Source organism: Morone saxatilis, unplaced genomic scaffold (assembly GCF_004916995.1).
Source record: "Morone saxatilis isolate NCDOM2014 unplaced genomic scaffold, NCSU_SB_2.0 Contig15, whole genome shotgun sequence".
Taxonomy (NCBI): domain Eukaryota; kingdom Metazoa; phylum Chordata; class Actinopteri; family Moronidae; genus Morone; species Morone saxatilis.
The window spans coordinates 4746363-4759799 of NW_023339707.1; the positions used below are offsets into that span (position 1 = coordinate 4746363).

A 13437-nucleotide genomic window follows, 5' to 3' on the forward strand; every position below is an offset into this window, starting at 1 on the left:
TATATTCCATTTCTGCTAATATATTGTCCTAAATGTTAGGCACTTGACGTTTAACGAACTTTGAAAGCTCTTTTTGTCAGCCTTTCTCAAATTTCCCGCTATGTCAATCTAGTCTTCAGCCAGAAAAGGTGAATTGTGGCTGAACTGAGGCTTCCCTCTATATTTCCTCATGCTTTCCACCTGAATACTCAGGCAACAATGATGTACGGTCGATATTTTAAGAGAATGGACACCTGCTGGACCAGGATTAGGGATAAAAGCGAAGTTAAAGTGCGCGAAGTGAAAACAATGTCTATGCTAGAATACCACTGTTCATTATTTTTAAAAATGGCAATCAAAACTTAGAGCAAGGAAAAACAAGCCAGTGTCATCAAGTTTGTTAGCTGTGAAAAGGTGGCAACAGCTGTACTTTACCATCATCAACCATCAATAGCGAAACAGATTTCTGCTTCCCTGCTGGTGCTGATTGCAGCCATTTACCCCAGATGTCTATACAACTACCCTGCAACTATGGCAAAACAGTTCTTAAATTTGGTGCTTGGAGAATGTTGGAGTTGATGGCAAGCTCAAAAGTTATTAGGTAGATTTATTTTTACCGTTTATTTTCATTGCTGGCTCATTCAAACAATGTGATTTTGTTAAAGGTGATGCTGAATTGTATAAAACACAATTTACACACAAGTTACAGATCAGGTTAAACAGTCTCTCACACAAGCTACAATTGGTCAGAGTGGAGCACTGATAAAGCTGTTCTTTTGTGACATATAGTAATGCACTGCAAGATAAGAAAATACACAGACACTTGCCAAAGCAGCAAAAGACCTAATTTTTGCAGGCATCACAAACATTGGTCAACATGTGGGTGGCAAGTCTCAGACACACACACACACAGAGGGTGCTCTTTGATCTAACTGTAAAAGGAGCAGTCTTTTAACCCGCACACACTCCCACTTTATCTAACCTTTCGGTCTGACCCAACGGTGGCAGCGGCGTGCACTGAACACAAAAGAACTTTCAATGGTGTCACACTACTGACTCTGGGCTCCGTGTGGACTTGTGTGTGTGTGTATGCTGCGTATGCGAGCTCTGAGAGCTATGTCTGTGTGTCATATACTATCCATACGTCCTATATGCTTAAATGTATGTAGTCACTGTAGCCATTGAGGGGTCACAGAAGTCACTAATGGTAGACCCAGTCAGCTAATCGTTCCAACAACAACCCTGATAACATTAGCGGGGACCCTACAGCACACATAGACGACATCCATATGCATACTGGCATCCACTGTTTTGCTCTAGTGCAGACCTGCATCAAATTCTAGCGAGATTAAACTTGTTTAGAAGTTTGAGAGGTAGGATTGGTACAGTAGTTATTAAAGCTAAAACTGAAATGTAATTTTATGGTCTGCTTTGTAATTGTATGTCCTTGGTAACATGCTACGTCTTTGGTAAAAAGAAAACCATAGGTCATCACCCCTGTCGGCTGCATATACCAACCAGAATCCTGTAGATTTAAACTTTATTTTAGGAAATAGTTTGATATTTCTGAAAATATGTTTATTCACTTTCTTCTTCCTCGCGACTTGGATTGTAATTATGATACCACTCTCATATGTTTCTGTTGAATATGAAGCAGCAGTCAGCAGCTGGTTAGCTTAGCTTAGCATAGACACCAGAAGCAGTAATAAAATAAAATCTGCCATACAGCCCCTTTAAAAGTCACTAATTGTAACACTTTACGTTAGTCACTACAAAAATGTAGTAAAACAAAAGGGGGTCCTGGGTGTTATGTGGCAGAATGCAGGCCCGGCTGTGAATCAACCACACACACCTGCCCACCCACCCAAAGGCTTGAAGGCTAATGGTGCATTTCTCATGTATCCCAAAAGATTTTTTTGTCCTCCTCCCTGTAGTAAGAAATATTAACAATGAAGTCCAAAATAACTTTATTGATGCCATTTGACTGCACAAAGGAAAGCCTTTCTTATTTTCAAGGTAAGTTTCTGAAAGAGAAAATGATCTTTTAGTGTGTGGCAGCTAAGTTAATTGATGTGCCCACACACAGTTAAACCCAGCCAGCTGAAACTTCTTAAAGCTTATAAGTTACAGGACATTTCAACAACATTTATCCCCACACCATTAGAAGTTCTGTGTCACAACCAATTAACATATTTTTCTGTCTCTCAGTGCCTTCATCTGGACACTTTGTACTTTAATTACAGTAAATGTAGCTGGTTGGATCTCACTGAGTGTTTACCACTGTTGAGGAATGTAGAGCATTTTTTTTACTTAGCCAAAATAATGAGGCTAATGGAATGTAAGCCGCAACTCTGCAATGTTTAGTAATGTTAACTTGTTATGAAATTCATATCTTCATCTCCAGATGGGTGCAGCCTCAGTGGAAATATTGCTAACAAGCTAAACTAATAAGCAGATCCGGAGCCCTCGCAGCAGCATATTGAGCAGATAGCTTTCCACAGGATGAAAGCGTTAAACCTTGACTCGGTCTACATACGGCCCAGAGTGTATGCATTTCCATAAGAAAGTGCAGCACAGCAAAAAAGTGGAGTTTTAATACAGCATTTAAAAAAAAAAAAACCTCAAGTGCCGATCAGACAACCAACCTGGCTACATCGTGTCAGGAACACACACACACACACAATGTTTTCTATGTACATGTGTACATGCACATATATGTGTGTGTGTATACAGTATGTGTTGCGCACATGCTATCTTAAATACTGTGAGTCCTCTATGTCTCTGTTTGGCCAGGAAAAAAGGAACTGCCATTGGCATTGTGTGTGTGTGTTTAGTGTTCAGATATTTCTGGTGCACACAACGTGAAGGCCCCTGCTGACAGCGTGTCAAGCAACCTGTCAGACTTGGAGGAGGATTATTATCTCCTTCTGTACGCTCTATTTCCACCAGCTTCAAACCATACTCCACTATGACAAGACTGTGTGTGACAGAGTGAGAGAGCAAGACAGATAGTGAGAGACAGAGGGAAAAAAGACAAAGGAACAATTAGGCAGATAGAAAAGGTGCGTGTGAAACTAACAAAAGCTATATGCCCACATCAATAAATAAATGTTACTGCTGCTTTTCTTGTAGTGACATTTTGTAAGAAAGACGGGGATGGATAATCCAACAAGTACACTCCTGGATTGTCAAAACAGGAGAAAAGATCGACTAGCATGCATGGTGTTTAAGGTCTTCTGTCTCAGCTAAACTCCTAATGGTACGCTCACCTTGGAGAGGGGGCGGAAAGATACAGTACAAACATTTTTAACTGATGTGTTCTGTATTTGACAAACCAACAAAACTTTTACATTTACCACTTTTTCCACCAAGGAACACCTCGTTTTTTTCAAAGATGTTTGGCTAAACATGAATTCTATCCAGATTGTTTTTCAAGTATTAGACTGCAAGTCAAATTGTATTAACAAGGAATAATTTCCCGATGGAGGTTTTTCATTTCCAGTTTCAGGAGGCAGGAGTTTTTGTTACATCCCAAACCAGGACGTATGTTAATGCAAAGGGTGAGATAACATTAACATTAGCCTAGCTCAGTTTGACTTGACTCATCGTGGTTCAGTTCGGCTGAGCCGTTTGAGAAAACTAATCCTCAAGCATTGGCAACATTTTGAGCAGTCAAACAGACCAAAGCCAAGGCATTACATGGCTTCTGGTGCAGTCTGCAAACACAATGAGCCTGCACATGGACACAGAAATTCACGTATTTACATATACAGTACATGTGCACCTGAATATACAGTATGCATGCAAAACATATTTCTCCCTCTCTGTCTGTCTCTCTGTCACACACACACATTGCACATACCCACACATAGAGGTCTGTCTACAAACATCCTAAGCCCAACAGCAAACACAGCTTGTGCCACCCGTATGTCAGCCTGCCAGTCTTCTACTCCCTCTGCAAACCCAACCTGTTACTAATGAGACTAACACAAATAGCCAGGCATCTGACACCAAGACCTGTGTGTGTGTGTGTGTGTTTCAAATGTGTGTAAAGACTATTCATCAAGATAATAAATGTTTATTTAGGCTGACTGCATGGTAATAAGAATACAGATTTTGTGTTATGGTGAAGGAAGGAAGGACGGAAGGAAGGAAGGAGAGTGAGGCAGAGAGAGAAAGAAGGAAAGAAAGGAACAAAGGAAGGAACGAACGAAGGAAGGAAAAAAGAAAGAAAGAAAGAAAGACATCTTTCTTGTCTTCTTTTTTGGAGGGCAGGATTGGACACGACGTGCCTAAAAAGCCCAAACTTCAGATTTAACCAAACAGAAAAAAAGCTTATTGTTCGAGTCAGTGGCTACCAAGAACTCTATCCGCTTATGGTAGCTTATGGCAGACACTAAACATAACCTCTACCAACATGCACACACACGCACATACACACATTTTTATTCCCAAGATTTATTCCATACTTGGATTGAGATTTTTCTTCCTTTCAATTTTTCCAGCAGCAGGCAGAAGTAAACAAATGATTGACGAAAATGTATATACAAAAGCGGATGAATTGAGAACAAACAAGTGGAACACTGCAGTGATGGCACTGTAATGTTATGGCTGCCCCGTGTGACTCCGACTGCTCCCACCACTCCCTTTGCGGAACAGGCTTGAATCAGCCATGGTAAACACAACATAATACTTAGATTTTACACATAATGTCCTGTAAAGGTCTTCTCCATCTGAGAACTAGACGAGTGCTTCCCTCCAGAGAGCCCGTGTAAAGGTCCTTCTTGTGTGGCGCCTGGTGAGGCTGGGACTTAACTCGAGACCAACAGCTTCCACACCTTTTCTGCCTGGTAAATGTCAGACAGATGAAAGGGAAAGAAAGGGCTCTCTGGAGATGCTCCTGCTGGCTAAAATCCCCCTTGAATCGCATTTACAGACGCACCTAGCAGAGTGCTTTTCCTATAGATTTTTATGTCGCTATCTCATTCAGCTGTAGCAGCTAGGAGTTGAAATTTACTTTAAACATGAAATGTGTGATTTTCACCATCATACAGTTGTACTTTTATAGTGTTATAGCTGTGTTTTTCAGCAGGTGTGTTGGACCAGACTCAGACTGCCAAATTTCCATAATGAGAGTTACAACACAGACCATTTGTGTCCATTCGCTTTCTGTCATAGTGCGGCGGATGAGTGAATATGCACAAATCATGAGGATAAATATGGTGTGCATGCATTTGTATGATTGCACATTGGGGTTGTTTTACATACACATGTTGCAATGTTAAGTCTATAGACATGGTGTATATGCGTATGCATCTATAGTTTTGTGCATACGGTATGTGCAACTTTGGGAGTCTGTGAAGGCCTCTAATAAAGTCTTTGTAAGCGTGTGTGTGTGTGTGTTCGTTGCGTGTGCGTGTGTGTTGTGCGTGTGTGAACACGAGTGTCTGGGTTTGTGTAACATGCTGTACCCTCTCTTCCAGTTGTGCCAGCTGCTCCTTGTAGAAGGCATCCAACGCTTTCAGCTGTGAATCTTTCCTTCTGTAGCTGCTGAGCTGCAAGAAGGCGCGTACCACACCACACACACACACAGAGGAGGGGATTAAACACTGTGTAATTCTGTGTTTTCTCACTATAAGGTAGGAGACTGGTTAAAATGTTATGCTGACTTTCTTTTGTTCAATTATTAGTAATTAGATTCATTTAACATTTCAGTAATAATATTCTGTTACTGTGCTCCAACATGACTCCTGATCTGAGGGTTGCAAGTCTGAGGAAGAAAAAAAAAAACACGTAGACTTGTGAGAGGCTGTTGGTTCCAGAAGCTGTTTTTCCCAGTTCTGTATTCCCATCTAAAATGTTTGCTAATAATAATCATAATTCTTTAGGTTTTGTGGATTATGATAATGATACTTTGGGTTATGATGTTTTAGTTATTTCCGCTTCATTTATGCAAAATTATGTTCTGTCCCTCACTCTGCAATGGAATACAGTTTTAAATACTACAGTACCCATGAGCTTCGGCCATCATTGCTGTGGAGGATAAGCCAGACCCTTAGAAAAGGTTGGGAATCACTTCAGTGCTGCATATACATTAATCAGACTCGTTGAGAAAAAGTTGTCCTCTCACAATCCAAATAGGATTGATACTACTTTCATTTAGTCCAGTGAAAAAAAAAAGTCAACAGCCATGGTGAAACATCCAAATATATTTGTTGGAACCGGTTGGCCTAAAGGCAAAACACATCCTTGTTGGCTCTTTTTGTTTAATTTTCCTGCACAAGCTATTTAGTATGGCAGGTACTGAACAAATGAGAGATTATTATATCAGAGACACATTGTTCTTGCAGTGTTTACACGCACACACACAGCACTCCTGAAACGTCCGTCTATGTTTCTGTTCAAGGTGAGTTCACATGTCAAATAAGCTGCTTCAAATCATCATGTTAGTTCATATAATGTAAACATGAAGGGCATTGACATTAACATGGCATACATACAAGCAGGTTTATGAACGAATGAATGAATGAATGAAGCCAGAGTGGATCAGGAGAAAAGCTAATGGATTTTGGGCACCATTTACAGCATATATACATACTGTACATGCATTCACAGCACTGGTAAATACATGCAATCATGTACAGCTCAGGGCTAGAATGACTTTATTAAACCAGTGCGGTAAGAACATGCAACAACATCTAAAACTACACTTAAAAGTTCAGACTTTCTGGAGACGCCTGCACATTCACATACATTCTAGCATGGTACCCAAACAAGTAGATCAACACACACACACACACACACAGACACTCTTTATACTGGGCTGTGTAAACTGTAGTAGTAAGGCACCCTACTGTATATAAAGACACCCACAAACAGCGATCCACCACCTTCAAATTATACCGCTTTGAAAATCTTAGATTTCCACCAGCATCTCTACATTCACCCATCCATCCATCCATTTCCATTTCCATTTCCATCCATTGTGCCTGTGTTTATGCTACCTGGCACAGAAAATGATGCCACATGCCTTCTCATCTCAGATTATATGTTATTTTCAAGCAGTTATGAAGCACTGAAGGTGACAAACATGCACGTGTGTTTACAACATGCGCAATGCACAGGTGTGAGAGAGCATGCTGGCTCGTACATGCACGTGCAAACACACTCCTCAATGAGGGAATGACAGGAGAAAATAAAAACAGCATCTGTGAGGGAACTACACAGGAGAAAGAAATGGAAAAGAAAGAGTAGGAGAAGAGAGGAGAGAAGCAATGTGCAGAAGGAATAGAAGAGACAGAAAGAGACAAAGTGGAACACAGAGAGACGCAGAAATTGGAAAATGAAACATTCTTATCAGCTATAATTTGTCATTTTTCTTTTTGTTAGCATTTAATTCAATATCTTCATTTAAAAAGGCAGTCAATTCTTCGTTAAGTGCAATCAACGACTGGAGATTGACTGTGTTGGAGGATTTCAGACACATGAAGGTGTTAAAAAACAAAAGAAAGAAGAATCAACAGCAACACCGTTGTACAACACCCCTTCTGTAAATCTACATCACTTAAAAAATGCTGTAAAACTGAGAGGGATAAAATAAACTGAACAAAGCCATGCAGCATTTTATCTTGAGCTTACACTGTGAAAGAATCGGCTGTAAATTGGTGGTTCTTGTGTCACAACCTCCGTAAAAAGACTCAGTTCACTCAGAATTTGGTCCATTTGGTCTGATAACATTTGGAAAGTCTAGAAGAAGATAGGCATGTTGGGCAGTTTAGGAAAACAGAACTCCTCTTTCCAACACTGTATCGAGTTCTTCCTTAATACATCCACCAGCTGACCTTTACCCTTGTTGCCTGCCCGACGTTGTTTCCTTGTGTATTTTGTCCTTAAAAAGGATACAAACGGTGTGTTTCTCCAGTTCAAATCTCCTCTGATCTGCCTCTGACCGATTGACTTCTGGCCACAACACTGATCTAGCGTGAAGTTTGACCTGGAGTCTGCACCCGGTATTATTTTAGAGAATTGACCGGATTCTCTATGCTGTTTCTGTATCTGACTTTCTATCAATGTGATCTGCTCTATGTGGCTTGACGCAAGTGGGGTGTGGGAGGCACTTCGGCATTGCCTATGGGCCCGATCAGCTCCGGCGAGCACAGCGGAGCCAGAATGCGTCGTCGCCGTGTATGGTGGAATTTGAGGGTCAGGGAACAGACAGCCAGAAATTATTACATTTTTTGTAATGTATTTTGCAATTGAAATGCTGTAAAAATAAAAAAAACTTCTAATAATAGCCCTGGGGTTTATTTGATTAAATTACTGAACTCATTTATTCAGCATCCATTTGGGACAGGCGTTTAATTCCTTTAGCACAAAACTCTTGCTTAGCACAGATGGAAATACTCTCTAACTCTCTCAATGAACGGTCTTCACATGACAATATTCACATCTTGGATTACTTTTATTGAAACCCTTTTATTCTTGTGATCAGTGGACCCTTACGGACTAAAGGAATATAAATAATGGAGGAATGGACACAGACAGTACAGACTTTATGATCACTTCAGAGTTTTTTTCCTGTGTCTCTTGTTTACCATGCCAGTAAGTCCGTAGTAACTCACTTACTTACTGAGTTGTGTGGGTGATCTAAATGGCTTAAAACTTGTTCAAGCGGGCAATTAAGACAATTTCTATCAAATCCAGACAAGGCCTCTTTTGGAGACATGCGTTTATTTGTCAAAACGTGTAGCCACACCAGGCTAGTAAAGGAGACCGGTGTCTATTTGGGACCCTGCTTTCATTGTCAGTTTTACGATATACGGTATGTAGAGACTTAAAATAATGTCCTTGGTGTACAGTTCAATTTACAACAATGCTGAAGTACTCACACGTTCTTTTTGCAAACTACTGCAACTTAAATTTCCTGAAAATGTCACTGATTTATAAACACTGGATCAATAGATACAATAGACAGAGACAGATGACTAGAAGTTGGGACATATGAGAATAAGAAGGACTGATGGAGGAATATGTGGGTAACAAGTGGGAGGAAGGGATGGAATTTATTTGGATGGACGGACGGAAAGGAGCATGAAACCAGGAGACAGAAGACAGATGAGTGGAAAGAAGAGAATACATGAATAGGAGGGAAGGGAGCAGGGAGGGGTTCACTTTGCTTTCAGTTCAATCAAATCAAAGACACTTCCACACACTGCAATTTAGAGACATTCTATGTGAAGGATTTTATTTTAATAGAAATGTCTTGCAAATAATCACTGCAGTAATTGTAGTCTTAACTCTTATTAAGTGACTGTTAAAAAGAGGACAGTGGGGAAATTGTGAGGGTTAGAAAGCAGGAGTTTGAGGGTTATGATGACGCTTACCATCACTGTTATCTCATCTGCAGACTAGAGAGGTTAGGATATGGAAAAAAAGAGAGAGATTAGGTAGAGAAACAAAGCAGGATAAGAAAATAAAGACCAAGAGAGAGGGGGAGGCAGGAGCACAAACAGTAGGAAACTACAGCTCAACACCAGACATAGTGCTTAGGTTAGGGCTATGCTTATTTCTTTAATTGCAGTTAAAAGAAACATTTCTGCAATTATTTACAATGAATCACATGCTATTGTGTTCATCCATCCATCTATCCATCCATCCATGCTGTCAAGCTGTAAAATTCATCCGGTTACATCATTTGTTTGTATTTGATTTGCAATGTCCAAATGTATGGAAATTATTTAATATTGACTGTATCTGTTAGAGTCCCGATCAAATGCTTGTATTTTCCTAGATAATACAGTTGCACAGTGCACACGTCAAGTACATTAAAGTCCAATGGAATAGCTCTGGAATGCATTAAAAAAACATTGCCTGCATAAAATCTGTGCCTTAATGTTTTTTGTTTTACAAAATAAAGTATAAAATAACAAACCCTTTCTGTAATCTTTTTGGCCTTGTCACTGTCTCGAGGGATTTTCTCTTTCCAGTATTTGTTGCTTTAGTGCAGCCTTTGCCTGAGTGAATGAACTGTATTCTGTTGAGGGTTTATATTCCTCGTCTGTACATCTTTTGAGCTGATTACATTAATAAATGACTTTTATTGGCTTTTAGCTCAGGGGGCTTTTGTTGCGCTTGCACTGGCGCGGTGAGTGCGGTCGTGTCGGCTCCACCGCTGTCTGTCTCTCCACCTGCTCTCACACTGACACACGGAGCTCAGCAGAGTGGAGGAGAGACAGACAGCAGAGAGTTGGAGAGCTGATGACGGGTGCAGCCGCTGAGTTGATGAGCATGAAAGCTTTGCGAGTAAAACACCAGTGTGACAGCTGATGTAAAACAAAGGACTGGATCGGGCTCAACAAAGCTCAATATAGCCGATACCAAAAATTGCCTTGATCTGCCCTGATACCAATCTTTGAGACTGGACGTCCCTATTACAGAGTGTGAAATATTATTGTCTATGTAACAACTGTTGTACAGTATTGTATAAAATATTAAAGATCAACTCGATACAGGAAAATACTTTGCTTTGAAAATAAGCATCTAAAACTAAAATAAAATAATCAATTACCTAGTTACAAATTCTTAAAATTACATCTTCTCCTTCTCCCTTGTTGAAAATTTCAGAATCTATAATTATGCAAATATTTTTCATTTCAAAAGTTGAACTGCTGAATGAGATGTCTCCTAGTTTATTAAACAGTCCATTCTCCGTGTTTGTGCCCTGGGGGGGGTTCAAGTTTCTACATTCCACTCGGGTGAATTACATACACTGGACCAAGATTGGATTCCAAACTAGTAGTGATATCACAAAACCCCGCTTGTACACAAACATCTCGGATTTAAGGAGAGCACAGAAACTTTCCTTTTTCAGTAGATGAATGTGAAAATAACCTTCAAGTGGCAAACCGCACAGTGAATGAAGTAACAATAGTAAACATAAACATACAAATAGAATAACAATGTGAACAAATTTGGAATATTATCAACATTTCAGTCTAATCTGTGACCCCATCTGTTTGATTTGACCCCACATCGAGTTCCAGACCCAAGGGAACTTGCACACACCAACAACCACAACACCAGCATTTACTTTTGTTTTTTCTGAGCTTCAGAAATATCTATTAAGTGTGTGTAAAACATGGAGTGCACTGGAACAAACTATACAAAATGACATTATTGTTTTTAAATCATTGTAAAATCTTGGCTGTGCTAAAGACACACTTCTGTGAAATATGAACGTGCCTGTACAAACACTACGTAACAAGTCACAAACAAACAACTGCATTGATTGCTTTTATTTGCTTTATTTCAAACACAGTCACAATCTTTCTTTGCACTGTCCATATGCAAAAATGGCTATAGGTTAATAGATTTTCTCACTCAACCCTCATTGGTCAAGTACTGCTGGTGATAGACTCTCAGAAACATTTGGAATAACTTTAAAAATTCAAGTGCAGCAGTTGTGCCTTATAAATCAGAATGGCATTTAGCTTGCATAAACAAGTCTCCTTCTGTTGCCAGTACACAAAGTATTTTAGCACTGTCACATCAGGAGACGATTCCTGAAACTAAAACCTTGTTAAATTGTACCAAGCCTTATGGCATAAAAATGTATCAACACTAGGAAAACTTTTGATTTTTGATTGTTTTGACACCAGATGGGTGCGTTTGTCACATTAGGAAAAGTCAACATGTAGAAAAAGTTGAAATAATAACTGCAAAGTATCTGTGAGATTGACAGCCTGTCTGACACTATTTGAACTTCTCTAATATCCTAAATCTTACACATCTGGTACACCCAGCAAATTAATGCCAATCAATATTGTTAGGGCGCCATTGTCCCAGGTCTGACAGCCACAGCACTGTGGCACTGAACAGCAGCATCAGTGCAGGGAGGTGAAGAGAGTCTACACGCACACATGCGCACACATACACACACAGAGGGAGGAAGATTCATCATAATTATCAGGGCTGCTGAACGCCAAATCAAATCAGCGCCGATCGTCTGTGTTTCATAAACAGACCTTAACTGAGGAGAGACAAAGAGCGAGAGGGCTTCTGATGTGAGAGATACCTTCACTGTCGGGTGAAAGCTGCAGCTGGTGCATGCTAATGCAGGTGAAAAGAGTGACTGAAACTGTTCCTGTGCTAATTTTATATGTTAGACGAGGATCTGTTTGGCGGGGATTAAGCGGAAACAGAATGGATTTAATTAAAAAACACAGCTCTCCTTCCTATCTGTGTCTCTCTGTGTTGGTCCTGTTTTAATTTGCAGTCAGAGAAGAAACTGCAAGTGAATCAGATGACTCCTCTGGTGTCCCTCCAGGGACCTGCGAGTCTATGGTAGATAACAGCCAGCCAGGCGTGACTTCACACACACACAACACAACAAACACATGCACACACACCTACATGTGCACACCTACACACACACACACACACACACACACACACACACACACAGGATGGCTGAGGCTTACATGCTAATGTTTGTTTAGTCTGCATCTCTGTTGGGATACCTGGCATTGTCTATTTGTGTCTATGATTCATTCAGTCTTTTTTGTCTCTATAATGTGCGTCATTGAGTCCATCTGTAACTCTGGTTTCCTGCTTTAAACCATGTTTAGACTGACATTAGCACTGCTAGACAACGCAATCCCCTCGTGTACTTCAATGAAACAGCATACTACCGGAGCAGAGCGCCCCAGCAAGACAAACACAGGGTTAAACAAACAAAAGAGTTGATTCAGCTCTTATCAGGACGCACACTGTGCTGGCCACTCAAATACATGCAAGCAAATGTTTCTGGTAGAATCGACTGACGTAACAACTTTACAGTTGTTAAATCCTTGCTCATTATATTAATCTAATAAGCTTTAGCTTCTTGAAAACTGCTCTGATATATCAAAATGTAGTATTGAGTAAGGTCAACAATGCTTGGTGCTTAAACACAAGCTTCAAGGTGATGACATATCTAGAACTCCTTACACAACCAATGTTGCATTGACTGATGTTGTATTTTTAACAAAAAGGGTCAATATCTGCCCCAGATTGTGGTCTGACCCTATGTCTGGTTATTGGTTGTCAATATGATACAAAAACTAATTTTCTTGCTGATATTTTACTTTGAGGAATATGAACAGGATTTATACAAAACCCTTTTTAGCCATGCTAGAGGAAGCCCCTGGGGATGGCAATGTTGGTCCGTCGGTAGGTTGGTCTGTACATAGGTCAGTCTACTACTTTGGTCCACTTTATCTCAACAACTATTGGATGGATTGCCATGGAATTTTATCCAGACATGAAGCCTACTGACGTTTCCTCTAGCGCCATCATCAGGTCAAATCTAATACTTTAATGTATTGCCATATACTCGCAAAACTAATGACATCACAACCACAGCTGTACTTTGGGCTGATTAGCTAATGTTAGCATGCTAACAAGCAAAACTAAGATGGT

General features: G+C 40.2%; 1 protein-coding gene across 1 annotated transcript in view; it reads right to left on the reverse strand.

Moving 5' to 3' along the window:
• The window catches only part of chchd6a (coiled-coil-helix-coiled-coil-helix domain containing 6a), a 66227-nt gene that overhangs the window by 41330 nt on the left and 11460 nt on the right, over positions 1-13437 (reverse strand). The window contains exons 5-6 of the mRNA XM_035657014.1: positions 9363-9386; positions 5451-5534 (exon numbers count right to left, since the gene is read on the reverse strand). Coding sequence (XP_035512907.1) covers positions 5451-5534; positions 9363-9386 — 108 coding nt within the window. The remainder of the gene's footprint in view (positions 1-5450; positions 5535-9362; positions 9387-13437) is intronic.